At 44.2% G+C, this 27759-nt stretch overlaps 1 protein-coding gene across 1 annotated transcript in view; it reads left to right on the top strand.

Moving 5' to 3' along the window:
• Positions 1-27759, top strand: part of BANK1 (B cell scaffold protein with ankyrin repeats 1) — a 196213-nt gene that overhangs the window by 142782 nt on the left and 25672 nt on the right. Inside the window, exons 8-9 of the mRNA XM_081876829.1 lie at positions 23632-23740; positions 26258-26557. Coding sequence (XP_081732955.1) covers positions 23632-23740; positions 26258-26557 — 409 coding nt within the window. The remainder of the gene's footprint in view (positions 1-23631; positions 23741-26257; positions 26558-27759) is intronic.

Here is a 27759-nt window from a genome sequence, read left to right as displayed (position 1 = left end):
AGCTGTATTCTGTGTTGAACACAATCCAATAATCTTCCATCTCCTCTTCTCTGTTAGACAATTGGCTAGCTACAGGGGGGAAAGTTTACTCAGCTATTTTTTGTATTTTCTGTATTTTAAAAATGATGTTCTTTGCTTTGTTAGTGCCCTTTCACTTATGTGTCACCATTTATCCCTATTACAGTAGTATCTTCAGTTACGTATCCCTCTAGATACATAATCTTTGGGTTGCGAACGTGGCAACCCCAGAAGTATATACTTCCGGGATTCACCACGAGTGCATGCACAGAAGCGATCTGTGTGCAGCTTGCATGCGCAGAAGTGATCTGTGTACTGTGTGTGTGCACAGAAGCGCTTAATCGTGTGCACAGAAGAGCACCTCTGGTTACAGACTTTTTGGGATACGGCCGGGCCTCCAGAATGGATCCCATCCGTAACCAGAGGTACCACTGTATTTACTAAATGCCATATGTTTTTGTGGCACAGACCTTCTGAATTATACAGATAATTGGAGTACATGCATTGTACCCAGACCAGGAAGGTCTGGATGATTCACCTCTACCTCTACTTTCAGTTTCAGCTCTTTTGCCCTCTAGCAAAACATACTGAAGGGACAAAAATATCAAACAGGGCTTGTGCAATATGAGGAAGGAACTGTAAAGTTGCAAAGCTAGAGGGGGGGGGTGACATGAGTCTGCCTAATGGCAGGGAAAGAACTCAAAGTTCTTGCTTTGGTGTTCTAGACAGGTCAGGAGTTTGCATGTTGCCTGGATTTGGCTATCAAAATAACAAATTTGGCTGTCAAAGTAGCTTTACCTGTAGCTCAGTGGTAGAGCACATGATAGAGGGTTTGCAGAAAATCAATCTCTGGTATTTCCAGGTAGGGAGTCTTACCTGAAACCCAAGAAAGATGTTTTCAATCAATGTAAACAATGCAAACAATATTAATTGTGTGGGCTGACTCAGTATAAGGTAGATTCCTGTTTACTGGTCTGCCCTACTTGGTAGCATTACTGAATTTTAATGAAGGCATGGTAAGAGATTTTGCTCATCATTTCACTTGAAAGGAAAAGAGCAATGAATTCCATTTGCACTTTGTGTTAAAGTGGCATCATAAATCTCATGTGTGTTCCTGAAAGGATCATTGCCAAACACAGAAGCTCCACTCCTCAATACCATCACCAACCATTTAGCTCCCTCTCCTGTTCTGACCATGAGAAGAGCAAATGGGGTGTAGTAAACATCACAGGATAGCTTAATTAGGCAGCAGGTTGGATAAGGTTTGAGTTTCAATACCTTGGAGAGCGCCAAGCAGACCACTTGCTCCCAGCAAGAGCTCTTCAGATGAAATAGTCCTGTACTGAATGAACACTTCAGCAGAGAGTGCGGTCACAGTGACTAGCCCCACCCCTGATATCATGCATATCAGCTTGCTCTGCCCCTTGACTGGAAGGAATCCTTTGTGTGTATCTCACAAACATTCCCATTATACACCTGGACCTCAAGCTGGATACAGCTAATTAGAGCAGCTTTAGCTCATATGTTGATTGAATGGGTGAGTGTTTAGTCTGAAGCTGCTGTAGTCCAGAGCTCCATTTTATCTCTCTTGGACCAGTCTATCCCTCCCAGGTTCTGCTACCTTCCTGAAATATGAGGATCCTTAAAGATAGCAGTGGACAGTGGGGTAGCAGGGAGGTTGGGGCAGGGCAGGCACAGCAACAGGGTCAAATCAATGTTCCCAGTGTGTCTGCACCAAATTGACCTTCCTGGCACCTTGTCCTTCTCACTCTGTATTCCCTGCAGCAACCTCCATGTTGGGAAGTCAGGTGAACAACACTGCCCTGCCCCATTCTGCCAGTCTCAACAGATCAAAAGGATAGGCCTGGAAGAGCCTAGCGCTCCATTGCTTCTCAGTCCCTTCCTACATTTTACATGCCCTGAATAGGTGAGCAGGCACTAAGGAGCGTGACACCTGTTGTATAAAGGGGTCTGGTTCCTCTGAGAAATTTGTCTTGGGGTGTCTTGTTTTCAGGTAGCACCTCTTTCAGGATCCTCTGTCTCAAGGGTTAAGGCTGAATGTCAGCAACTGGCTCTGGAGGTTTCCACCACCAAGGACCTATTGTGGTCTTGGAACCTGACCAAGGGTTCTATAGGGCTGGTGACAATGCATAAGAACCCGCTTGATGTCAGTGGACCAGAGCTGCGTCCTAGCACCCTCACAGATTGCTAGGACTAGCACCTGCCTCTTAGATTACACAGAGCAGCCTCTTTGGTATGCAGAATGCCCTGGGACACATCTGATATTCTCTCAGCTATTCCTCAAGAATATGCAAAGTGCCTGGATGAATTTGTGGTGCAGAATAGCAAAGCAACTGGAACTGTAGATGCTGAGTGGCAACGACTATACCATACTAAAGAACGACGCAAAAAATTATCATGTTTAAACTGTGCAGGCTCTGGACGCTTGCGTGCATTTTCTTGCACAACATCCATAGAGGCCATCGCTTGACCTTATATAAATAAGCACTTATAATAATTATAAACACATAGTAAATAATGCAACTTTTCTAGTACAGTATATGCACTGTGCCCTTGCTTGTTTACTGAAGGAAGGAGGTTTTTTTCACACCACTGTCAGCCTAGCTATAAATAATGCATGGAGCCGCATTTGCATAGTCCTGCATCATAAGTTAACGGTATGCTGTTAGATTCTGTGAGTGGCAGGAGAAATAGTCTGCCTTAAGTAACCACAGATAGCTGCTTAATGGTTGCACTCTTTCCTAATTCAGAGTAAGTCTGGTCATGGCGCTGACTCCTCCAAAGGCACCTGTATGAAATAGAGGTGGGGTACTCTTTCTCCCTCTCCCATAATGGGGGGGGGGTCATTCAATGACACTGATTGGCGAGTGATTCAGAACAGGGAAGGAATGTACTTGTTCATGGTCATTCTCCATTCATGACTCATAAGTGATGGAATTTGCTGTCACAATACATGGTGATGGCCACTCACTTGGATAGCTTTAAAGGAAAATTGAAGAAATTCATGGAGGGTAAGGTTTATCTTCCAGATATAATGGCTATGCAGTATGTCTAGGTTCAGAGACAGAAGGCCGCCAAATACTAGTTATTACAAAACAACACTAAGAAAGTGCTATTGACTTCATGATCTGATGGTAGACTTCCCAGAGAGAACTCATTGGGCACTTTGGGAAATAGAATGTTGAGCTAGGACAGCCATGGGGAACTTGTGGCCATTCAGGTGCTGGTGGACCATAACCCCCATCATCCCTGACCATTGACCATGCCATCTGGGGTTGATGGGAGTTGGATATCCAGAGGGCCATATGTACCCCATCCTTAACTAGAAGGATATTATCCAGCAGGGTTCTTCTTATATATGAATGAACCCATGGTATTGGGAGAGATCTGAAAGTTCTTCCAGTATCCTGTTGCAAGGCCAGATGACTATCGGCATACTATCTTTCCTGCTCTCCTGCATAATAATCTACACCACCAGTCTGAGTTAAGTACCATATTTTTCCGTCTGTTAAGACATCCCCATGTATAAGATGCCCCCTATTTGGGGGGACTCCGATTTAAGAAAATGGGGGGAATCTATCCATGTATAAGACGCCCCCAAATTTTGGACGATATTTTTTAGGGAAAAAACCTAGTCCTATACACGGAAAAATATGGTATTTCTTTCCCTGACAGATTTAATTTACACTTGAGATCTTAATCTTTTTTTTCAAATTGAGACGAAGGCTGAAATCCTATATACACTTACCTGGGAGCAAGTCCTACTGAACTCAGTAGGGTGTACATATGAGTAGGCATGTATAGGCTTCCATTGTGAATCACTTTCTGCTACACATGTTGTGTGGTGGGCTAGTTTGACAGCAGCATGGTCTTTGCTTCTTGTTGAATTGATTTGATTAGAGCTGACCTTTCAAAAGAGAAAGCAGCTGAAGTGTGCTTGTGCTTCTGCCGAACACAACTGAATGTGAGAAACCATGCACACACATTTCAATGCCGTCTGGATTGGCAAACAATGTGCTGCCATGGAGTTCAGCAGAATATTGGAAAGTGTGCAGTGATTATATTGTCTCCTAAACAGTGGCATATATGTCCTCTGTCTTAAAAAATAGTGCAGATGTCTGAGACGAATTGTAGTCAAAGAAGAAGCAGGGGGAAATGAATTAAGGGAAACCTCTTTTTTTCTGAATTCAGACTTGCTCCCTTGGTATTTGGTTTTCATACTATATAGAATGAAAGAAACACTGAGAAAGTATTGCACTTCAAATAGAGACAAAAGCTTTCCTTCTAAGTTAATAAAAATGGCTCCCCAGCATTAGCATTTCTGTATATAACTGTAAATTCAATTTGCCAATTTCAGCTTTCTTTTTCCTTTATTGTTTCTGAAGGCAATGGTGCAAAAGCATCTGCAGTTATTTGAATTGCTATGCTATATACCAGATGGCCACTTAGGATGAAAAGCCATATCTCATCTCAGGCATTTGGCTGTAGGAGCACAAATTGAAGTCGTATACTGAAATTAAAAACTGATTGGGACCTGTGTTGAGCTTACTATTCTTCTTTGGGGGTGGGACTTCATCAAAGTACACAAACTTTTATCTGCATCTTTTTGTGACTCAGATAGCAGGGCCGGCCCTACTATGTGACAGAGTGAAGCAATCACCCAAGGCAGAAAATCCTGGGAGCAACACCAACAGCCCCTGGGTGATCCCCCTGAGCCACCCACTGCTCCCCAACAATTCTTTTCTGGTGCCACATTCCCTGTCTGTCCTGGAGCCCCTAATCGGTCTTGCTGCCTCAAATGCAGACAACGATGCTATTGAATCACACATGTTGAAAGAAGATTCAGCTACAAGTCCAGTAGGATTCTGTATGTGGAATGGGCAGTGGGTGCCATCTTTTCTATCACCCCTTAAAGCAGACTGTATTGGGCTGGCCCTGGTAGGGGAAAAAATACTTCTACCTTCCCCTTTCCTTCCTTCCCCGACCCCTCGCAAGCAGAAGGGGGAAGAGAAGGCATGGGCCTTCTTGAAGGTTCAGTTGAAAAACTCAAAAAGCCCAGGAAGTCAGAGAATGAGGGAAAGAGTCAAACAGAAGCTGGATACTGGATACTCCTTTCCAGTGCTTTTTTTCTTTAAAAATGTTTAGCGGTACTCTCATTTTCCTACTCATATTGAAATCAATGAGGCCAAACTTAAATTCACAAAATGTTTAGGGTATGCGCCCCCCTGGGAAAAAGCACTGCTCCTTTCCCATTCATGGAAACTCTCGTTCCTGTGGAGTTGCTTCTTCATGCTAGCAGTTTCAACTGTAACATTTCTTTGCAAGGTTGTTTGCATTTCTCATTAATAAGTAAAAGTTATATTTCAGCTAGCTGGATATCCTTTGTGTTTCTCTGTGTGTTTTTACAACCTGAATTTATTCTGTAAACACCTAGTCTTTGATTCTGTTAGCTGATTCTAATCCATTGGGCATTATACTATGTGTTGCTGCTCTCTGGGGGACATAGGCAAGCGTGTGCATACTTTTGCACAAGCTGACCTTGCTGCCACCTCACCCTTCCTCCTGTTTCTCCCAGTGTGTGGCAGCAGCAAAGCAGGCAGACAGAGGTCAGGTGTGCACCTGCCCAGTCTAGCTTCCACTGCTGCTGTGATGCAAGCAAAGGGACACACTAAGGCTGTTGGTAACAATAACACCAAACAGCAATAACAACAAAATTAGATGTATTAGTGATGGATTGCCTTTGTATATGCTTGAAAGGAGACTATGCTTCTTCATTTGTCATCTCCAGCAGCCTGGTAAAAAGTCATATGTTTTAAGCATACTAGAGATTGCAGAAAGAACATAATGTTACAGAAGGTCACAACTGCTGGCTGCCATGAGACCCAACTGCAATGACTGGTTTTCCTTCAAATTGTCCTAGTGCTCAAATTATTGAAATGATTGTGGGTGCCGAAATGTGGCTATTCATCTTGAATATTAGTTTCTTTGCTTCTTAAGTGCTGTGGCATGACTTCAAACAACTTCCTTTCAGCTTCCCTGGTTACAAGATACTAATTGCACTATATGAACGTGTTGGGCTCTTTCACCAGAGATTACATAATGAGGGATATAAGTGCATTCATCTAAAAGAGAGAGAGAGAAGAAAATATAGGGAATGTTTTGAGGCCACACTTATTTCCTGACTTACATTATGAAGTCCATGCAAAATCACACCCATTTCACCATGGCTTGACTTAATGATTGTGGACCTTTCCTCAAGACTTCAGCTTCTTTGCAGTTCCTCTTGGGCATTAAGATCAGCGGGGGGGGGGGTCTTCACTGCCCCTGCTTTCCACCTTCCTTAAGTCTTTTTGCCTGGTAAGAATAAGCCCTTGAACTCTGATAATGCACTTTGCTTGCCTTGTTGGAGGGTAGAAAGGTGCATGTGAGTGAAACTAGCCTACTGTAACAAAAAGCAACACCCACTTTTCTCTCTGGCCCCGCCCACTACTGTCATGTGACTCTGGGAAGGTTGTGCAGAAGGGAATGCAGAGCTTGAGCTGAAAAACATTCCCCACCTCTAGCTAGCACTATCACTCTGAGTGGTAATTACAGCTTTTTATTGCCTTCCCCACATCAGTGATCCTGGGATTGGCAAAGGATGGTGAAGCCATCATAAACTGACAAACTAACAAATTATTCCCACCCTAATAATGAGCAAAGCAAAAGTGGCACCTGAAAGCAATCTAAGGAACATGACAACTGTGGCTCGATCTTTCCTCCGCTTGGAAACCACGCAAACGCTATATAAACAGAGAGGCCATTTTTAATCTAACTTAATTGTATTTGGAACAGGTGTTATGAAACCATGGCCTGGAGCACTTCAGTGGTCTTAAACAGTTGATGAAAAGTATCTATTTTCTCCCAAGGGAGATGAATTTCCACATCTCTGCTCTAAAGAAGGGATTGGATAGATTAAAGCTTCTGGAAGAAAGGAGCAGACAGCTGGAGATTGTTGCTAGCATCTGTCTTCTCCTGTACAGAGAAGCAAATGCTTGGAATGATCCCCAGTGGCTGTTGTCACTTGATACCACCACTCACAAGCTGTGCTCCCTAAGCACTCTAATAGAAACCGCTACTGTCCCATGCATGGGCAAATGGATAGATTCTCACTCTGCGTGAGAGGGCATAGGGGCAGTTGCCCTGGGCGCAAAATTGTTATGGGTGCAAAATTTCAACACCCGGTGCTGCCTCAATACAGTTGTGTGCTTCCATTGCTGAGCTTCAATGAAAATGGCTTCTCCATACAAACCAGGAAGTGACCTCTCCAGACAATGGAACGGCTCTACTGCTACAAGCTCCTGGGTGATGCTGACACCATTAGGCAGCTGAATGCGCATGTGCACTCGGTCCATTTCCCTCCATCCCACCCCATTCCCTGCATGGCCCTGGGCACTGGCAACCTCCACTACGCCACTGGAGTCCATCCACTTGCCCATTCAGGACAAGTCACCCACAACAGCAATAGTCATTTCCAGAGTGAACTTAAGAGCCTCACTGGAACAGGTCAAACAGCCATCTAGTCCAGCACCCTCTTCTCAGAGTGGCTGTGTAACATATGAAACAACCTATTGGCAAAGGGATTGGAGAAATAAAATCCCAAGGAATATTCTTCCCACCCACACATCAGTTACAGGGGGATTCAAATATGTTAGTCAAGTGTTTTGCTAAGGGCAGGAACTTACTGTTGCAATTGGGAGGAAACCAGATGACCCACCTAGACACTGAATGCAGGTGGCATTATTGCTGTTAGTAAATGTTTGCTACTCCAGTTGTTAAAAAGTTAAAAAGTTTAGCAGTGTGGAGAAAAAAATAGAGTGTCAGACTGCCCATTATCAAGGGCAGCCCCACAAAGAGTGTAAAGAATTACTCATAATGAATTACCGTATTTTTCGCCCTATAGGGCGCACCGGCCCATAGGGCGCACCTAGGGTTTTTTTTGGGGGGGGGGGGAATAAAGAAAAAAATATATATTTTCCCCTCCCCCAGGCGGGCCCAGGCTTCAGGATGCAGGCTGCTATCTGCAAGCCTGGGGAGCCTGGCGGGAATTCCCGCGGGCTCCCCAGGTTTGCGGATATCTGCCCGAAGCCTGGGGCGTGAGAGGGGTCGGTGCGCACCGACCCCTCTCACTCTCCAGGCTTCAGCAAAAGCCTGCATTCACCCCATAGGACGCACACACATTTCCCCTTCATTTTTGGAGGGGAAAAAGTGCGTCCTATAGGGCGAAAAATACAGTACTTCATCAGTCTTAGGCTGTGCACAGCCCTACCCCCACCCCTGCAGCTTCTCCTCTCTCTTCCTGCCCAACTTTCCTTCCCAGGCTTCTTCCTACTACTTCTTCCTACGTCTGCTTCTGTTTCCTGACTGACACCAGGCCTAGATTGCTCTGGGTGACCCAACCCAGCTCAGGGCAATCTGGGGTTGTCTCTACCCAAATCAGCCAAAGCCCAACCCCCACTCTCCCCCGATATTGGCCCAAATTGTTTCAGGATTTGGCCGGATCTGATGCACAGCGCTTCATCAGTCCCTCAAGTGCCTCCTGTTCCCTGCACTGACTCTGCATTTTGTCCTTGGCTGCCTTCCATAATGCCTCTTTAGACCCCTTCAAATCCCTCCTAAAATTTCACTTTTTCCCCATCCATTGGAACACCCCCCTAGACTCACTACTCTACTCTTTACACTCTAACTCAGTGTAAGTGTGTGTAATGGAGACAATAGCACAGTATTACTTGTTAAGCCCAGTTTCCTTTTCCAATCCATCCATCCATCATTTCTTGCTTCCTCTCATTCTTCGCCAAGTTCCTAGATTGTGCAACAGCATCATCACCACAACGTCATGCTGCTTTGTTCACAGTTCCCACATTCTTCTTGGCTGGCAGGACCAATCAGACAGGATTAGAGAACCATAAATACTCTTCTGGATTAATTTCCCCAAAGAACGGAGTTGATCCTGTCTCTAGGCATGTGAGCAAATGGATGGAGCTAATTTCTTATGGGTACCCTCGCTACTGTGGAGAAGCAGGGTCAGGTGAAAATGAATATAAATACTTAAACATTTCCAGTTACATATTTCATTGAATATTTTACATTGTAGAGTGTGCGTATATTAGCAACATGAATGCAGAAGTGAGAGGAGGCACAATGCTTAGATCCACAATGCCTGGTTGCTAGGTGACGGCATAGAGATATGTGATATTTAATGAATAAAAGTGTATATCTACAATGCTAACAGCATGGCATTCCATTTAGGCATGGGTAGAAACTCAAGTGGAAAGAATGTGTAGGTTAAACCCAGCCATTAGGATCTTCTGGGGATGGAGCCAGATATGGCAAACCAGAGATGGTGGTGATGATGCAGCTTGCTCTATCACAAGGAACATGGAGTGTGTATCTAAAGAAGGGGAAATATATTGTTATTGTTAGTAGTAGTGGGTATTCAGTACTGGTCCTACTGAAGTCGTACTGAGTAGACCTATTGAAGCTAATGGACATTACTGACTTAAGTCCATTAATTCAAGTGGGTGTACTCTTGAGTAGAAGGCAACCTATTATTATAATTAAATTTATTGCCCACCCTTCAGGTAATACCCAGGATTGGGTTGCAACAATTTAAAATTCAGTATTAAAAACAGTTAAAAGAAATTACAATCACAGGAACAGGGTAGGTTCTGAAAACATATACCTCAGGTATCAAAGGCCAGGGTGAAGGGATGCACTCAAGAGCTGCTTTGCAACATTTGTAGAAAATGGAATACAGTGGGCAGCTCAGTTATGGTCCATGTCCCAGAGGTGTAGGTGCAGTTATTTCATAGAGAAATTTGCAGAGATGAAATTCCTCACACATTGATGTGGGCTGCTCATCTCAGAAGAATAAAAAACTGGAGGAATGAACCTGCATATTTAAATGGAGAGAAACTTCAGTAGCTCCACACAAGCTTTCATGGGGGATAAGACTATCAATAGCTGCTAGTGTACATAACCTCCACAGTCACAAAACCTCTTGCACACATTTTGAGGTAGAGGAAAGAGGGCTCTTGTCAGTTCCTCCAAGAATCTTCATGACACCCTGAGTTATGAAAGACAAACTGTATGCTATCTTCCATAACTGAAAACTGCCAAAGTCATTTCAATGAATATAAGGCAGTCAACTCCAGAAAGGTCAAGGAAGCACTCACCATTATTGTATCCCGTTATAAAAATAATTGCTCATTTTGTCTTTCTGTGCAATATGGAGAAAACATTTCTTCTCTGTGCCCATGACCCTTCCTGTCACTGCTATCATTCTTGGGAATGTGGAATGGAAAGTATTTGGAATTGTTTTAGTAATGTTCACAATGTTCTAGAAAAGAACAATATCTATCTAGAGATGCTCTCTTTTCCCCCTCCAGAAATGGTTTATTTTGACATCATTTTCATATTATCCTCACAGAGTAATCAGCTTTTTAATATATGCAACATTCTCCTTCACTATATGGCAGAATGCTCTTGTGTTCAAACGTTAAGAGAAAGAGGGCAGTGATGTTCTCCTCAGCCCATGTCATTGCCAATCATTTTGAAATGAAAGTGGGGAAATGCAGAATGTCACGTCATCACAAAACGAAGTAAATTCTACTCGCCTCAAGGGAAGGAGAAATTAGACAACCGGCTGTTGTTTTCAGTGGCAGCTCTGCATTTACAAGAATGTCCAGTTTTGTCACAAAACAAAATACAGGGGTGTCTGTGTGGTACTCAATCATGCAAGCATAACCAAAGTGTGGAAATAGTTCTCCAGGTGATGATCAGCCCTTTGCAGCTCTATTCATGCAGTCCAAAGATCTCAGGGAATACCCTTGTATCCTGCCTCCAAGAGTGTGCTGATGGTGTTCCTACACCACATGTTGTTGTTGTTGTTTAGTCATTTAGTCGTTTAGTCATGTCCGACTCTTCGTGACCCCATGGACCAGAGCACACCAGGCACTTCTGTCTTCCACTGCCACTGCCTCCCGCAGTTTGGTCAGACTCATGTTTGTAGCTTCGAGAACACTGTCCAACCATCTTGTCCTCTGTCGTCCCCTTCTCCTTGTGCCCTCAATCTTTCCCAACATCAGTCTTTTCCAGGGAGTCTGCTCTTCTCATAAGCACTGCCAAATAATGTATTGGAACGGGAAGCTCCAGGAGACCCCAATCTCCCTATCTTCCTGCAAGAAGTGATTGCCCTCTTATATCTGACACTGTCAGTCTTCTTTATGATACAAGTAAAGCTGATCTGAAAGTTCTTCGAAGAGAAATTTTGGCTGGAAACTAGTGGAGCTTGAGAGCAAAAGGTGCCCCCAAACTAACGATAGATAAATCACTCCATTTCCAGTCTATGAACACTTGTGCTCTCCCATAAGGCCATTCTTCTCATTGGCATTGAAATCCACATTTAACATATTTTAATGTGGTTGTTGTTGTTTTTCTTGTTGTTAGATCCAAGAACTCCACTGCAATATTTACTCCACTGATAACTAAGGCTGTGTGAACACTGTATACTTAAAGCACATTTAAAGCCTATGACTTTCCCCAGAGCATCCTGGGAACTGGATTTTGGGAAGCGTGGTGGGAAGTTTAGCTATATGAGGGGGTAAACTTCGGTCCCAGAAATGGGACTGTTTCACAAAGGTGAAATTTCCAGCAACCTTAATGGATCGTGTGTCAAATGTGTTTCAAATGAATAGTGTGGATCCGTCCAATGACAATTAAGCCAGCTGAAATCTGTAGCACGGATAAACCCAGGGTGTTTATGAAGGTGAATCATACACCCCTGTCTGACTTCCTTAATGCTTCATCTACTGAGTTGTTAATACTAGTCAACATGATAAACCCCCTAAGAATATTCTAGCCTACTTATTGTAGACAGCTGCTTCTTCACAATAAATTTCCCCATGCAGTTCGCTGCAGGAACCCGAGACAAGTTTTCACTACCGAATATCTGTACCTGGCTTTAATTAGCAATCAGAAACACCTTCTTGGATGTCTTTTTTGTCTTCAGCTTGAGCGGCAGAAAGAATTTGTTGTTGGGAAAGGGCACTAAAACACACGAAATTACATGACTGCTATTAGAAGCTAAAAGTGGCTTACAAACAAAGAGATTTTTGTTCTGAACAATCATTAAATATCTAGGGAGCTGCATTTTTGAATGTTTATTATTAATTGCAAGGCTTGATTGCATAGTTCATAGCTACAATAGGATTCTGAAGATGTCACATTTATACAAGAGCTGCCAATCTTTTTTGATCTGTGGGTTTGTCTTGAATTTTGAGAAAGAGCCATGGGCACCAGCCACAACATGGCTGCCCTGGCGGCATGGCATAACACAAAATTTAGAGAGTTTGCAGTTATTGCTGCTCCCCCAACCTGCCCTGGACAACCTCATGCAGTCAGCTACATCCTGCTAGTCCTGGTTGTGAAGTTCACACAGTGATGCCACTGCTGTCTAATAATGACAAATACTAAGTAAAAGTTCCCTGGTACCCAGTGGCAAGGAAAATATGCAACCACACACACTCTCACACACAGCACATGCATGCACTCACCACATACATTCAGACCACATCACACATGCATCTCTCTCATACACACTCATGCAGGCACACTTCATGTGAAAAGTCACATACACATCTATTCCTTTTTCTCTGCCCTAGTGAGAAGGATGGGTAAGTATACATGTTAAGGAGCAAATATACTTCTTCCTAGGGATGCGGGTGGCGCTGTGGTCTAAACCACTGAGCCTCTTGGGCTTGCTGATCAGAAGGTCAGCAGTTTGAATCCCCTCAACAGGGTGAGCTCCCGTTGCTCTGTCCCAGCTCCTGCCAACCTAGCAGTTCGAAAGCACGTCAGTGCAAGTAGATAAATAGGTACCACTGCAGCAGAAAGGTATACGGCGTTTCCTTCCACTATGACTTCTGTCATGGTATTCCATTGTGCCAGTAGCGGTTTAGTCATGCTTGCCACATGACCCAGAAAGCTGTTTGTGGACAAACACCTGCTCCCTTGGCCTGAAAACGAGGTGAGCGTCGCAACCCCATAGTCACTATGGACTGGACTTAACCGTCCAGGGGTCCTTTACCTTTTTACCTTACCTATACTTCTTCCTGTATACACACCTCTGGAAACCCTGGTTCTATCACAGTAGGGTTTCCAGAGGTGTGCAGGCAGGTTTTTAAAGATGTATGCCACCCAAGCTGCAGCAGGAAAGACTGGTGTCCACATTGCAATTACACTTACTCCTTGATGCATACATAGATGTTTTAAAAATGTGTTTGTTTATTTCATAAAATTTTATACCACTTGATTGTATAAAACCTCAAAACGGTTTATAAAATGTCGTTAATTGACGGAATCCTGCCGTCATAGATGGTGCTTAGCATAGCATAGAAAGAAGACACAATGGCACTTCCGGGTTGGCGCCATCGCCGAATGGCGGACTCCCTCCGAGCTCCGGAGGGAGCCAGCTCGGCAGGGGTTGGGTCCTACCGCGCCGGCGACGCGGGGACCCTCAGAAACCATGGGCGCTGAAACCCATGGGCATGGTGACTCGGCGGGCACCGTTTGCGCCCCCCGACCCGTGAAGGAGCCTTTTTAAAGGCTGCGGAGCGGGTGCCGGGGGGGTGTGGTGCTATGAGTCCTCCGCTTCCCCTGCTGAGCGAAGCCGCATGCCATTCGGCGGAGAGCGCTGACTTCTTCCATTGAAAATTTGGATCAAAAAGAATAACCCGTGAGTAATTGGAAACTGGACTTAAAAAGGGGGGGGAATTAAATTCGGAGCGAGCGGGGGAGGTGCAAAAAGGAAGTCAGTCTCCCCCCGGTTGTAGAGGAATTAAAGCAAAGGATTTGACAACTAAGATCGAGTGCTACCTTATTTTGATAAAGTTACTAATTTCACGATGGAAAACTATAAGATTGGGCTGGAGGAGAAAAGTAAAATGTGAGCTAAAAGGCAACCCCCCCGTGAACCGGGAGCGATCCGCGAGAGCGCCGGGAGAGGAGCAACAGAGGCTTTGACAGCTGTCAAAGGAGCTGTCAAAGTTGAAGAATAAAAAGAGAACTTTGTTACGAGGACTTTGCCGGTTATATTCGTTACAAATTGGATATTAATTGTTTAAAACAAGGAATAACAAGTTACTTTGACTGTTGGGTGTGATCTGGAAGGAAACTGAGTTACTATAATCCCTCTAGGGGGGATGTGGGACACTACAAGTATTGCTGGTATGGAATTTGAACAGGACTTCTTATCTCCTGGGAAACTGCAGAAATGGAATACTATTTTGTCTACAGAGGTCTCTACACTAAAGGAGACAATGGATTTATCTATTGAAGAATGGAAGGGACTTGACGTAAAGTTTTGTTCCTGAATAACAAAGCCTCTGTAGAGGACTTAGAAGCTTTTGGAATTAGAACATTTTTGCAGGGGAGCAGGAAATGAAACTAGAGGAAAGTGAGGAGAGAGAATAACAAGAACAACATGAACAATAAGAATTGGATAAAGTTGGAAGTGGGAACATTTGGGACATCCAGATTTGAAAGGTCTAAAGAAACAAAATTGGAGTTTTTGCTCTTGAATATAGAGATTTGGATGGAAAAAATGGGCCTTTTTGAGATAGAGTTTTTTTTCCAAGATTGGACGTTCAAAATTAAAGATGACCAAAAAGGCGGCAAAGACTTTTAAAAAGACGGCAAAGTGGACTTGTGAAGGATTTCGGCCTAGATGTGGGATCTCCAGGATGACAGCAGGGATGGACACTGGGAAACGCAACCGGGAAAGGGGGGGGGATATTGGAATCCAAAGGGTGTTAAACTATACTTTATTCTGTTTTCTATCTTTTTTATTTTAACCTGTTCTGCATATTAAAGAGGGGAACTCGTGGAAGGGAGCGGGGTCGATTTTAGGGGATGGAAAAACATTTTTAACATTGGGTTAATCATAATAAGTTTAAAATTTGGGGTAAGAACTTGTTGAATCTATTTGAAGGAATTGGAATACAAAAGGGGGTGGGGCGGGGAAGTCCTGAAAGGATATCAATGAAAATAAGGTTATAAAATGGATGTTTTATTTTTATTTTTTATTTTTTCTGTTATATTTGAAAATGTTCAATAAATATTATTAAAAGAAGAAGAAGAAGACACAATGAGGCAGAGAGTATTTTCATAATGGCCGGGCAGCCCCTTCCAACCTCTCTCCTCCGGCAACTTTTAATTATCCTTTGTCCTCCCAGCCGCATGGCCGTTTTCCAAAGTCTCCTGTTACCTCATCCGGTCAAGGCTTTTATTGCATCCGTCACCATATAAGGTAATCATTGCCCAGAGGAATGTCAGGGGGCACCCTGCAGTATTTACAAGCCTCTGCCTTGGCTTTATGACTCCCACATGCCCTCTTTCTTTATTTTATTAATCAGAATCATATATGTCAGTACCAATACGGTTATAACGAGCGCGATAAGCGACTCTTGTAAGGGTGGGAGCAGGCCACTGACCGGAGAACCATGCAGTACATATAGAGATTAAAGAAGAAATACAATGTATACAGCAACACAAAATAACACAAATAACTACTATAATGATCACTAAAATCAATAAATGTCGAAGCCAACTTCCATCCGGAAGCCAAGAATATAACCATGCCCATGGATCTGCCACAAAGCAACCATAACTCTCTTTGGAGTAATTAGCTGATATTACTACTCTGTTGGGACCAAGTAAAGGCTGCAGTAAATAAAGAACTGATATGAAATTGCTCATCAGCAGCATTTGCTAAGCCAGGGATAGAAGAATTCAGACTCCAATTTGCATGGTAGGTTTCTTTTCTAATTTTTAGACATGCACTGGTGTCACTCCTATAGCACTGAGATTGGTCACTGTATGTTCCTGTAAGAGAACAAGAGCTATTAAAGGTGAAATTCAATGTATATTGACAGTTTGGATATATGCCCCATGATTCTTTCCCCTCTTTAATTTGGAAACAAATTGAGGCAGGCTCTTGGAGGGTCAATTGTACTGGAGGCCAAAAAGTTTGGTTAGGTGATATAACATTTGTAAATTGAAAAGATCCATTGACAGGCACACCATGAAGCATTAAGCCTGAATGACGGGCAAAAGGGGGTATGTGCATGCACAGCCAGCATCTAGCAGCATGCAATAAACTGGCAAACATAATGATATCTTGTACAAAAATATTATCCCTCCATATCTTATGATAATTTTCTCCCCTAAAAGTCTTATTCAACAACACAGTTCTTCTAGTTCAAGAGTGGCTGAGCCGTGGATGCTGCCAGCCAGAGTAGGATTCTGACGACTGCAGCTTGCCAGCTGATAAGGTGAAATATGGTGGTTTCAACTGGACTGGGTCGTCTGCTTCTCTTCCTTGTATAACGGTGCAACAAAGGATGGCGAGGCAGATGGTGGGGAAGGCACTTCCGCAATTGAAGGGACTCGCCATGGCTTCACGCATTGAGCTGGAACCCACAAAGGCTTGTCCTCTAGGTGGCGCATGCGGAAAGGTTTCAATGCTTCACCCAAAAAATGTTGACAAAGTGTAGGGGAGTTCCACATGCCCTGAGGCAGGACAACCCACTGATATCGCTGGGTGGGCTGCGAATTGTTATATACTGGCAATGTAAAAGCAAACCGTTCCCTGTCTGCTGGGGCCAGTGGGATAGAGAAGAAACAGTCCTTGGCATCTAGGGAAAAAAACTGCTGAAAAAAGAAGGCAAAACACTTCACCAAGAAAATAAAACAAAACAGGAATTGCTAACATTTTTTCCCCAGTTGTGCTTTCTGTGTACAGTGTGTGTGTGATTCAAATTCTCATTTCAGCTCCCTTCATTCTGTTTTGTAGACTGTGAATAAGGGTGAGTGCAGAATTAGTCCTCAGTCTTTAAAGAAGAGAAAATGAGAAATGGGAGACAATAGGTAGATGTGTATCTATATTGCATCAGATATGACTTGCTTTCCCGTAATAGCAAGGAGCAATCTTAGAGAGGCATTGCTAACTTAATAGGAAATATTGTTTCTGGGTTGATTAAGTTTGCAGAACCAGATGATGCTTTATTTCTGAACAGTGGGAGTGTTATCCAAGGCTAATAGCCATGCTGGGGCTGGTGGATTTCATGGGAAGTCAAGAATTAAATCTTCTCTCTCTTCATACTGTGGACATGCTGAATATTGAGGGGTAGTAGTGACATGCCTATTGGTAATTGTTTAAAAATGCTGGTGTGGTTTCTAACAACATGTTTAGTGCAAGGATGGTGACCCTGTGCCCCTCTAGATATTTTTGAATGTGGCTGATCTGTGATCATCATAATAAAGATTGGTTGGTTGGCTGATATTGCTGGATAACAGTTCTTCCCTGAGCAGTAGCCATCAGTGTTGGATCAACTCCCATCAGCAACAACATCTAGAGTGCCACAGGTTCCCTACTCGTAGTTTAGCATTACTTCTAGCTTGGTTCTTAGTTTGGAGAAAAGCGCTGCAATCCACCATTACACTGATTTAAACTCTACTCATTTCACTGTGGGACTGAAAATATGCCACTATTGGCTTGACTGTATATGTTTATTTTACCAGGATAGCTCCTATTTTTTTAAATCTGCTGTTGTTTTTGGAGATGTCTTTTTAAAATGTTACCATGAGCAATAATTATTCAAATACAATACAATATATCTGACCATAGAGAAGATGGTGACCACATGGCCTGTTTGTCTGCTCAGTTTCTTGTCTATGTGCTATAGCTAGTGATTAGCCCTCTCTGCTCTCCCTTCTTACCGCTTTTTGTTAATCTTGTGCATTTTTATACATAATATTATCTTATGCATAATACATGCATTCTTACTTGCAGATATATTATTTGGTTGGAGAATTGCATTGCAAAATTCAGAGAAGTTCAAATTTTGAAGGACAGCTGTGTTTTGGTTTGCATACTGGTTTGAGAAGTGCAGATGGGGTAGCTTCTCATTAAAATGCAAACAAAAGTGAATTTCTCCCCTCCGTCCTTAGGCAAAAGCCTGTGCAGTTTTAAGGGAGCCAGTTTGGTGGCTTGGATGTCGATTGAAAGAGAAGAGGGAAAGAAAACATAAAAGATTTTGATTATGTTCAAGGTTTTAGATTTAACTGTACTCTTCAAACAACATGAAGTGCATGAATTACTGAGGAGAACTGAGTGCAAGTTTTAATGGGCTAATTCCAGAGACCTTTCATTTGCAGAGGGCTGTTTTTGTTGTTGTTCACTTTATTTTAAAGGTCAATATAGCACAAGAAACAAATTAATCAACAGGCATGGGGAATGTTTTGCTTGTTTGGTTGAGGAAGAAGAAGCTTGCCATACCTGGCCAGTTCTTAGAGACCATTCATATTTATGAGCTGTATATTGCAGCATTTTGCAATACAAACACTGCTGGAGTGCTATCTGGTTTGGGCATTTGTCAAAAATAATAATACTGATACTGCATTTTTCAGACTAACAGTGTGATCCTGTCTTCTAGTTATTCCAGCTAGGATGGATAGGGTTATCTGTCATGGAGACTAGTATATGATAGAGAAAGCTGGGACTCTTAATGGACATCTTAAAATGGTTAGTGGATTACATTGCATTTTCATATCACAAGGCACCCAAGGTGGTTTACAACTTTAAAATACAAAAAATAAAATAAAAGTTGATATAAAATGTAGAGCAATGGCATTTGTACAGACAGTGACTACTAGCCACAATGGCTATGATCTACCTCCACTGTTGAAGGCAGTATGCCTCTGAATTCCAATAGCTAAGAATCACAAGTGAGGAGAGTGCCGTTGTGCTTGTGTCCTGTCTGTTGGTGACTGTGAGAACAGGATGCTGTGCTAGATAAGCCATTGACTTGAGCCCCAGAATCTATGTTCTGATGTTAAGTGGGCCTTGAAATAGATTGAAATGTTGAATTCTTGAGCGTTATGCATATGAATATGTGAATCTTGATGCCACCTCCTCCGGCAGAGAAGGGAGGCTGTTTAACTCTTTCTTTCCCAGCCATAGTTCCACTCTATCAACCCTATTTTCCTCCCAATAGATACTTCTTATAGAGATATGTGTCTTTTCTCTCTTGGGGGGGGGGACAGCTGGGGTGGGATTGTTCATCATTACCACCACCTGATGTGCCAGAGCAGAGGTGCTTTGGTGCGACCTTTACAATCACCCAAGCGTCTTCTGGGAAGGTGGCTAATGAATGATGCTTTGACATTGTTTGGGGGGGGGTCGTGCCAAAGCAGCTCTGGGAGGCTGTGCCTGCAGTCGTGGGAAGCAGCAGAGATGGAGGAGGAAGCAGCAAAAGGGGGGTAGCAGGCAAGTGGTGGTGGCAAGATGGCGGCAGGGGGAACAGAGGTGGCGGTACACCATGCCAATGCATACTGACAGAAAACAACAACACTGCATGTAATCTAATCACAAGATGGGACTGTGGGGACAGGTGTGCTAGCTTCACCTCCCTTGTCATTTTTCGCATCACCCTCCATGAGCTGGAGAGCCTCTTGCACTCATGAAGGTTCCCAATACATTTTAGAACCCTCTCTGATTGCTCAAGAAGCATGAGTTGAGATGGATAGGGATACAGAAGCTCTGTTGTGAGCACTGACCTCAGCAGAGAGGATGGGAAGATACCATGGACAGTTCCATGCAGGGCTCAAGCTGGAGATATCAAGAGAGCAGAGCTCCTCAGATGTTGCTTCAGCAGCAGACTGAGCCTTAAATAGAAGCAGCTGTTGACTCTGATGGAGCAGAGGAAAAGCTAGGCTAGGAATAGGAAGCTTCTTACAGGCCAATGGCCTCATTCATTTCTAGGCCACATGCTAATGGTGGGCAGGGGCACAGATGAAAGTGGGTGGGGCAACTAATGCACACACCTCTCTCTATCCTTCATCCAATCAAACTAGAGGTGTTATCAATGATATGTGCCAGTCAGGCAAAAATGCCTAAGGAGGGTGAAAAGTGGGATTAGTGAGTGGAAGAGACTTGAGGGCCAGATAAAAAGCCCTGGAGGGCCACTTGTGGTCCCTGAGCCTGAGTTTCCTATCTCTGTGCTAGGACATCTGAACTGGAATCCTCAGAGTCAGATATGAGTGAGGTACTGTAACAATGGGCCTCTCTTGTGCTACTTGCTTTCTAGCCCAGAGGGCAATTTTCACTAAGAATTCTCAGGCTCATCCCCCAAAGAAGGGGAGACCAAAAGTGGATCGCTGGGTGGGGTGGAGCAGATGGGACACTGTTGCTTACTGGGAGGCAACAACAACTTATACCCCACCCATCTGGCTGGGTTTCCTCAGTCACTCTAGCGGCTCCCAACAAAATTAAAAACATAATAAAACATCAAACATTAAAAACTTCCCTGAACAGGGCTGTCTTCAGATGTCTTCTAAAAGTCAGGCAGTTGTTTATTTCCTTGACATCTGATGGGAAGGTGTTCCACAGGGTGGGCGCCACTACCAAGAAGGCCCTCTGCCTGGTTCTCGCAGGGAGGGAACCTCCAGAAGGCCCTCAGAGCTGGACCTCAGTGTCCGGGCTGAACAATGGGGATAGAGATGCTCCTTCAGTTATACCAGGCCGAGGTTGTTTAGGGCTTTAAAGGACAACACCAACACTTTGAACTGTGCTTGGAAACGTACTGGGAGCCAATGTAGGTCTTTCAGGAGTGGAGTTATACGGTCTCAGCGGCCACTCCCAGTAACCAGTCTAGCTGCAGCATTCTGGATTAGTTGCAGTTTCTGGGTCACTTTCAAAGGTAGTCCCATGTAAAGTCCATTGCAGTAGTCCAAGCGGGAGATAACTAGAGCATGCACCACTCTGGTTGAGAGACATAGCAGTGGGGAGTCTGGCACACAGCAAATGCACTGGCAGGAGGGCTGGATCAGCTCCACCAGTGTGACAGCACTGCATCAACCACCCCACTTCATCTCTCCTTCTCTCATCAACCCACCTGTCAGGAAGCTAGTGCACCAGCTCTGCTCAACACAGCAAATCACTTCTGAGGGACTCCTGGCAGTCTCTCACACAGCTTTCTGACTCCCATAATGGCCTGATGTAGTACTGAGGGAGAAAAACAGGGGAATTGTTATCCTGTGGATATCCCTTTGGTCTCATGTATTTTGCTGGCCTGGGAAAGAATTGTGCTCATATAAATGATCCTGGCGAGCAGCTCAAAAGCTGAGCAGGTATCAAAGCCTGACAGCCAAGGCCAAGCTGAATAGAAAGATCTTACAACATGTCTAAAAGATGTTCAGGCTTTTGGCAAATTTCCATAAGGGAGGGAGTTCCAACATATGCTCCTTAAATTCCAGCCTTGAAAATGTCTTCTCTTTTTTCAAAAGCAAATGCCAGGCAGTACTACCTTGTTAAAATGAAAAAATAAAATATAATGTAAGCCCTCACAGAGTCGAACAGAGAACAACAAAACAAAAAGGCATTGAGTTGTACACAAGTAGGTTATACTGAGTGTGGACCCATTGAAATTTTTAAACCTAAGTTAGTCATTATTTTCAGGTCTGCTGTAAGTAGAATACAACCTAATGCAATTTGCCGGTGCACTGGCAAGTGAACTAGCACCCCCAACAGATAGAATATTCAAAGTGAGTACAAAAAGTAATTTGCTACCTACCTATCCATCATGGTTCTGCCCCATTGGGTACCATTGGGTAGTGTTTCAGCAGGGTGATTCCATAGAAACAGAGACATGTTTCTAGACCTCGTGGCAGTAAAAACAGGTGAAATGTATGAAACCAGAAAAGGGGTTTATTGGGATTGCCTGGGGGGGGCAGGGGGTTGCTTTTGTGCCTGTATAACTGTTTCTCCTCTCCCACAACTAGCAGGGACAGAATAAAATATGCAAAATAAACAAATGTGTATACAAGTGTAGTGTATCAGTCAAATCATTCAGCTGCTGAAAGCAGACTTTATTTTTTGTTCAGAATGTGTACCCCTTTTGAGTATCAAGAATCTTGCATCCATATGAGATTGCAAAGGCTATACAACCAGCTACTGGGGTCCTGCTCTTTGGCTCATCAATAAAAGCTTTTTGGTGGTGGCCAAAGTCACTCTCCTGGGAAATATATATGGTGCCATCTTTTTTCCATTCGTAAGGGGTGTGGTGAATGGGAAAGGCACTTAAAAAAATAAATCATGAGATCCAGTCAGAAATCTTCTATCCAGAGCTTTTGTATCACATGAGCGCTGGCCCCAAAATCAGAAAGGGAGTGATGTCAAATGGCCCAGGGCCAACATTGATTCTGACAATAGAGAGATGCTGATACAGGGCAAAGACAATCAAATTCAAGTACCTTGACTGAGAGTCAAAGAACAGAGTAAAGTGAGGGCCAACCTCAGCAATATGTTAGCTTCCTATCTGTACCCCTAAATACAGGGGTTTGTTTTTTTAACTGGTGTGCATAAGTGTGTGGAGGATCCTGATCAGGAACCTAGTATATTGGAAGGGGGGATTTAGAATTAGATTTCATAGATATGTTCTGGCCAGGCAAAAAAACATCCAAGGGGGATACAAAGCAAAGGCCAGAGGGGTTTGTGGCTTGGGGAGAGTCCTAAGGACCAGTTACATGTTACGATATAGAAGCAATGCAGCTGCAAACTGCTATCTTGAAAAGTAAACATGATGGGAATGTTGTGACTGTCCGTGGGAAACAGAGGGACAGTCAATTCACAGTGCGAAGCACCGGAATTAGCTCAGAGTGTAATATGAGCTCTTCCTCTTGCTCTTGTACAGTAAGTACAGGAGGTGTTTGTCTCTCGACTGCTGGAGCTTGAAGAGAGCAGTCATGTTTTCTGTAATGCTGCAAAGACAGAAATAAAAGCATGTAAAAACGTTTCTGTCTATCTCCTTTTCCCTGCCGGGAGTGCAGGAGGGAGGGGGGGGTGTTCTTCTCACGCTGAGAAGAATCGCCTATCGCGACCTTGCCTGGATCTTGCTGGGAATGCAGCCAGAGAGGTCAGCAGGAGACCAAGCCGGGTGCCTGGGAGTGTTGCCAGTTACTCCCTATATAGGCTTGATTTCCAACACTACAAAGGACTGGAGAGCCACATTGACCCACATGCCTGAGCTTCCCTATTCCCAGATTAGTTCCTCTAGCCAAAGGGACCTTGGGGCTTATGTTTATCAAATAGAAGTTCTGCTGCACCAGATGTGCTTGGGCACTCCTAAAATAGCTCTTTGGATTTTTGCTGTGGTCTATGCCTAGTGTTGCTTGCAAAACAAACCAACACACACACAAAAAGAGCTGATTAATTCCTGTGCAAACATGCCAACAAGTTGTCAGCTTTAACTTATTGCAATTAGGGGGTCGACCTTTTATGTTTTCTCCCTGTGTTCCTTTGTCTCCTGTTACACTTTTTACAGAACTGGATTGTGTTGAAGGAAAAGCTCATTCAGAGGGAAACCAGTTCTGCAGAAAGTAGGGAACCAGATGGGAGATCTGCATGGCTGGCTCCAGAACTGTGCTCTGTGGCCTGCACTGAAACCCTGATGGACACTCCTGCTACTGAGCACTGTTTGGTCTTTTCCCTCCCAGATAAAAGAAGACAGCAAGGAAAGCAACAATCAGGAGGAGGAAGAAGTCGAGACCGTAGATGACACTTACGTGGTGATGATGAGCTCAGAATCTCTCTGCAATGGACTTTGTACGTTTCTGGTATAGAGATCTCCAACACTACTTCTTCTCCACGGTGACAATATAAATTTATATGTCGTAATGCATACATCCACAGGGAAGAGCTACAGTTCTGTGAGCAGCTTCTACCTTAGTTAATTTAAAGCACATTAGCTTTTTGCCATTTTCTTCTCCCCTTGAGCACACTCCATCCTCTGGTATTCCTGGTGTTTTACCACTAGCATCCCTTGCCCTAAACTGCACACAAGCACCAGGACTCCACAGGTACTCCAGTGGCCGTCTTGAAGACCATAGCTCCTTATCTGAGTCTAGAAAGGAGCACCTTTGGCTATGTAGCAAAAGGAGGCTGGTACCAGTCCCTCCTTTGGACTAACCTAAGTTCCTCACTGCACTGCATTGTCAAAACAGCTGTCAGGAATTCCATGTCCCTGGCAGCCAGTCCTAACCAGCTCCCCAGGAGTTCCCAAAGGGTCATCCACTTCGGGTGGTCTGTGAAGAACCCCTACCATCTGAATTCGATGGAATTCGATTTGTGATACTGTAAGACAGAATATAAGAAGTAAAAAGAAGAAGAAGAAGAAGAAGAAGAAGAAGAAGAAGAAGAAGAAGAAGAAGAAGATAATATATTATTTATACCCAGCCCATCTGGCTGGGTTTCCCTGGCCACTCTGGGTGGCTCCCAGCCGAATATTAAAACGCAATACAGCATTAAACATTAAAAACTTCCCTAAACAGATGTCCCTTCAGAATTCTTTTAAAAGTAAGATAGTTACTTATTGCCTTAACATCTGATGGGAGAGTGTTCCCCAGGGCAGGTGCCACTACCAAGAAGGCCCTCTGCCTGGTTCCCTGCAACCTCACTTCTCACAGTGAGGGAACCACCAGAAGGCCCTCGGCGCTGGACCTCAGTGTCCAGGATGAATGATGGAGGTGCAGACACTCATTCAGGTGTACAGGACCGAGGCCATTTAGGGCTTTAAAGGTCAGCACCAACGCTTTGAATTGTGCTCAGAAACATACTGGGAGCCAATGCAGATCTCTCAGGACCGGTGTTATATGGTCTCGGCGGCCACTCCCAGTCACCAGACTAGCTGCCACATTCTGGATTAATTGCAGTTTCTGAGTCACCTCCAAAGGTAGCCCCACATAGAGCGCATTGTAGTAGTTCAAGCAGGAGATAACTAGAGCATGCACCACTCTGGCAAGACAGTCCGTGGGCAGGTAGGGTCTCAGCCTGCATGCGAGATGGAGCTGGTAGACAGCTGCCCTGGACACAGAATTGACCTGCACCTCCATGGACAGCTGTGAATCCAAAATGACTCCTAGGCTGTTCCCCTTGTCCTTCAGGGCCAGGGAGTCCTCCACACCAGCCCACCCCCTGTCCCCCAAGAACAGTACTTCTGTCTTGTCAGGATTCAACCTCAATCTGTTAGCCACCATCCATCCCCCAAAAGCCTCCAGACACTCACACAAGACCTTCACTGCCCTCACTGGTTCTGATTTAAAAGAGAGGTAGAGTTGGGTATCATCCGCATATTGATGAATGCCCAGCCCAAACTCCCTGATGATCTCTCCCAGCAATAAAAGGCAGTTAAAAGGCATACAGCATCTATGCTACACACAGGCAGAGAAATCATTAAGAGCTCTACCAAGACCCACAGCCATTTTCAAGTGGTTCATGGGTGGTGGGGAGCCACTATATTATAGCTTTATAATGACCCTTAGTTTTGCCACTGTTGGTAGTCGGCCAGACCTCTCAAATGAAGCCAGTGCCAAGTAGCTGTGTCACATCCCAGCCTCAGATGTCGGCAGTTCAATAGGCGAAGGCATTGTTAACTGCAGCTGCAAGCAAATGGAATGCACGAGGGGCATCATTTCATCCAAAATAGAGACCGTATCTTAAAAAAAATCAACTATGTGGAAGCCATTTGCCTTCCCCACTACTCTGGATGGCTTCATCCTTTATATGTGTGCTCAGTGAGACACCAGGGCCTCACAAACCCATTAAAGGACCATCTTTGCAGCAATTCTAACATTTCTTCTCCTAAGGGCAACATTTATTCCATGTTAAAGAATGCCAAATGATAAGCTGGCGAGTCACAGTCTATTAAAAATATATAACCCCATACAGCTGCATAAGTTATAGCTTGCTCGACTCACTTCTATGTGCTGTGCTGCATTCATAATCGAGCAATTTGAGCTCGGAGTGGGGGTGCGTGCGCAAAGGGGAGCAGACACAGATCTGGGTTTCCACCACCATTTGGAGAAAGCCTAACATTATCACACGCATGAATATGTTACACAGGAAAGTTACAAAATCTAATGAAAACCTCCACCATTCATTTAATAAATATTTTAGGTGCTTTTTCACTGGAGTTATACATGTGTCAGCTTTTCCACTGTATTAGTTCATGAAAGTTTTATAAGCAGTGCTGCCGTTGCTTCAGTGGAAATCTGTGAAATATGAAATGCTTCCAGATCGCATACTGTATTTTAAAATGAAATAATGATAACATGTCCTCCCCAGCATTAGCCGCCAGGCCAATCCCAAGAGAACAGCCTGGAGCCTGCTGGAAAATCCAGAAGGACTCGAGAATGGTTGGTGATGGAGATGAACAGGAAAGAGAGGCTAAAACAGGAGGAGAAGAAGAAGAAAATAAATTAGGGGGAAATCCACAATGCTCAAGTGAGGAGGAGGAGGAGGAGAAGGAGGAGAAGGCTCCTAAAGGAAGAAGCAAAGATGTGGTCTACCCTGAGAGGCCACCTTTGCCGCCTCGAATCCCACTTACCACCGCAAGACAAGATGAGGTTTTCAACTGGACCAAAGGTACGGAGTCATGAAAGCAAACAAATCCTCCCAAAATATTTGCAGTATTTATTTAATTAATCTAGATATTTCCGTGCAGCCATTTTATGCTGCCTGTTGCTGGGGATGGGAACAGACTACCATGAGCACATGGCACCAGCATTCAAAGACCTTCAGTAACTTCCCAACTGCTTTGGGGCCATGTTCAAGGTTCTTGCACTAGTGTATTTGGCCCAGGACTCCAAGTTGATCACTGAGTTTGCCTGGGGGAGCACCAGTAGCATTCCTGCATTGACCGGAGCACGACTCTGTGGAATTCTCTCCCATTAGAAACCAGGCAGAAACCATTCCTGCTAAGGGTCAGACATCGGGTTAAAGTGGTTTCATTTCAGGAAGCCTTTGCACCATGAATGCTGTGCCGATGTTCTGCTCTCTGATGTTTAAAACTCATTTTTAATTTTGCATGTTTTACATTTTATTTTTTCTGCATTGAGACATGAAATATACTTGGAGTCGAGAGTGGATTTCATGCTCTTTATTCAGCTCATAATGGTGAGGAGGAATGGAAGTTCCCCCAGAATGTCTGCTTTATATACATTATTTACACAATGGGCCCCACATGATTGGCTAATTCCGGGATTCTCCTGTAGGCCAATCAGGTTGCGGATTCACTTCCACCTGGAGCTGGATTGGGTGGCTCCTGTGAACCAAACAAACTGCTGCATTCTGGATCCTATTGTTCTAGGACCAATCAGACTGCTGCCTTTTGGATCCTATTCAACTCAGTACATAACAAGACACATGGTGAAAAGTGAGGTCTGCACATGTGAAACATTTAATGCCCTCCCACAAGGGCCTCCTCTGTAGTAGCTCCTTGTTTATTAAATGCTCTCCATAGGGAGGTCTGCCTGGCACCAACCTTGTCATTGTGCCAGCGTTGACTGGGCTATCTACACAATGCTGTAAATGGGGTCACCCAGTGTAAAGCAGAGTAATTTTAGAACAGGAATGGGGAGCCAGATCTTGTTTGACTTCATCCCCTGTCAGCTCCATCCACCATGGCCAATGGTCAGGGGCGACATGTGTTGTAATTCTGCAATATATGGAGGCCTCCAAGTTTCTGAATGCTATTGTATATGGGTAGGCAAACTAAGGCCCGGGGGCCGGATCTGGCCCAACTGCCTTCAGAATCCAGCCAGCGGACGGTCCAGGAACCAGCGTGT

This window comes from Podarcis erhardii, assembly GCF_964252035.2.
Source record: "Podarcis erhardii genome assembly, chromosome: 9".
Lineage (NCBI taxonomy): Eukaryota > Metazoa > Chordata > Lepidosauria > Squamata > Lacertidae > Podarcis > Podarcis erhardii.
Note: the sequence above shows the minus strand (reverse complement) of the source record. Positions and strands in the feature narration are given on the sequence as shown.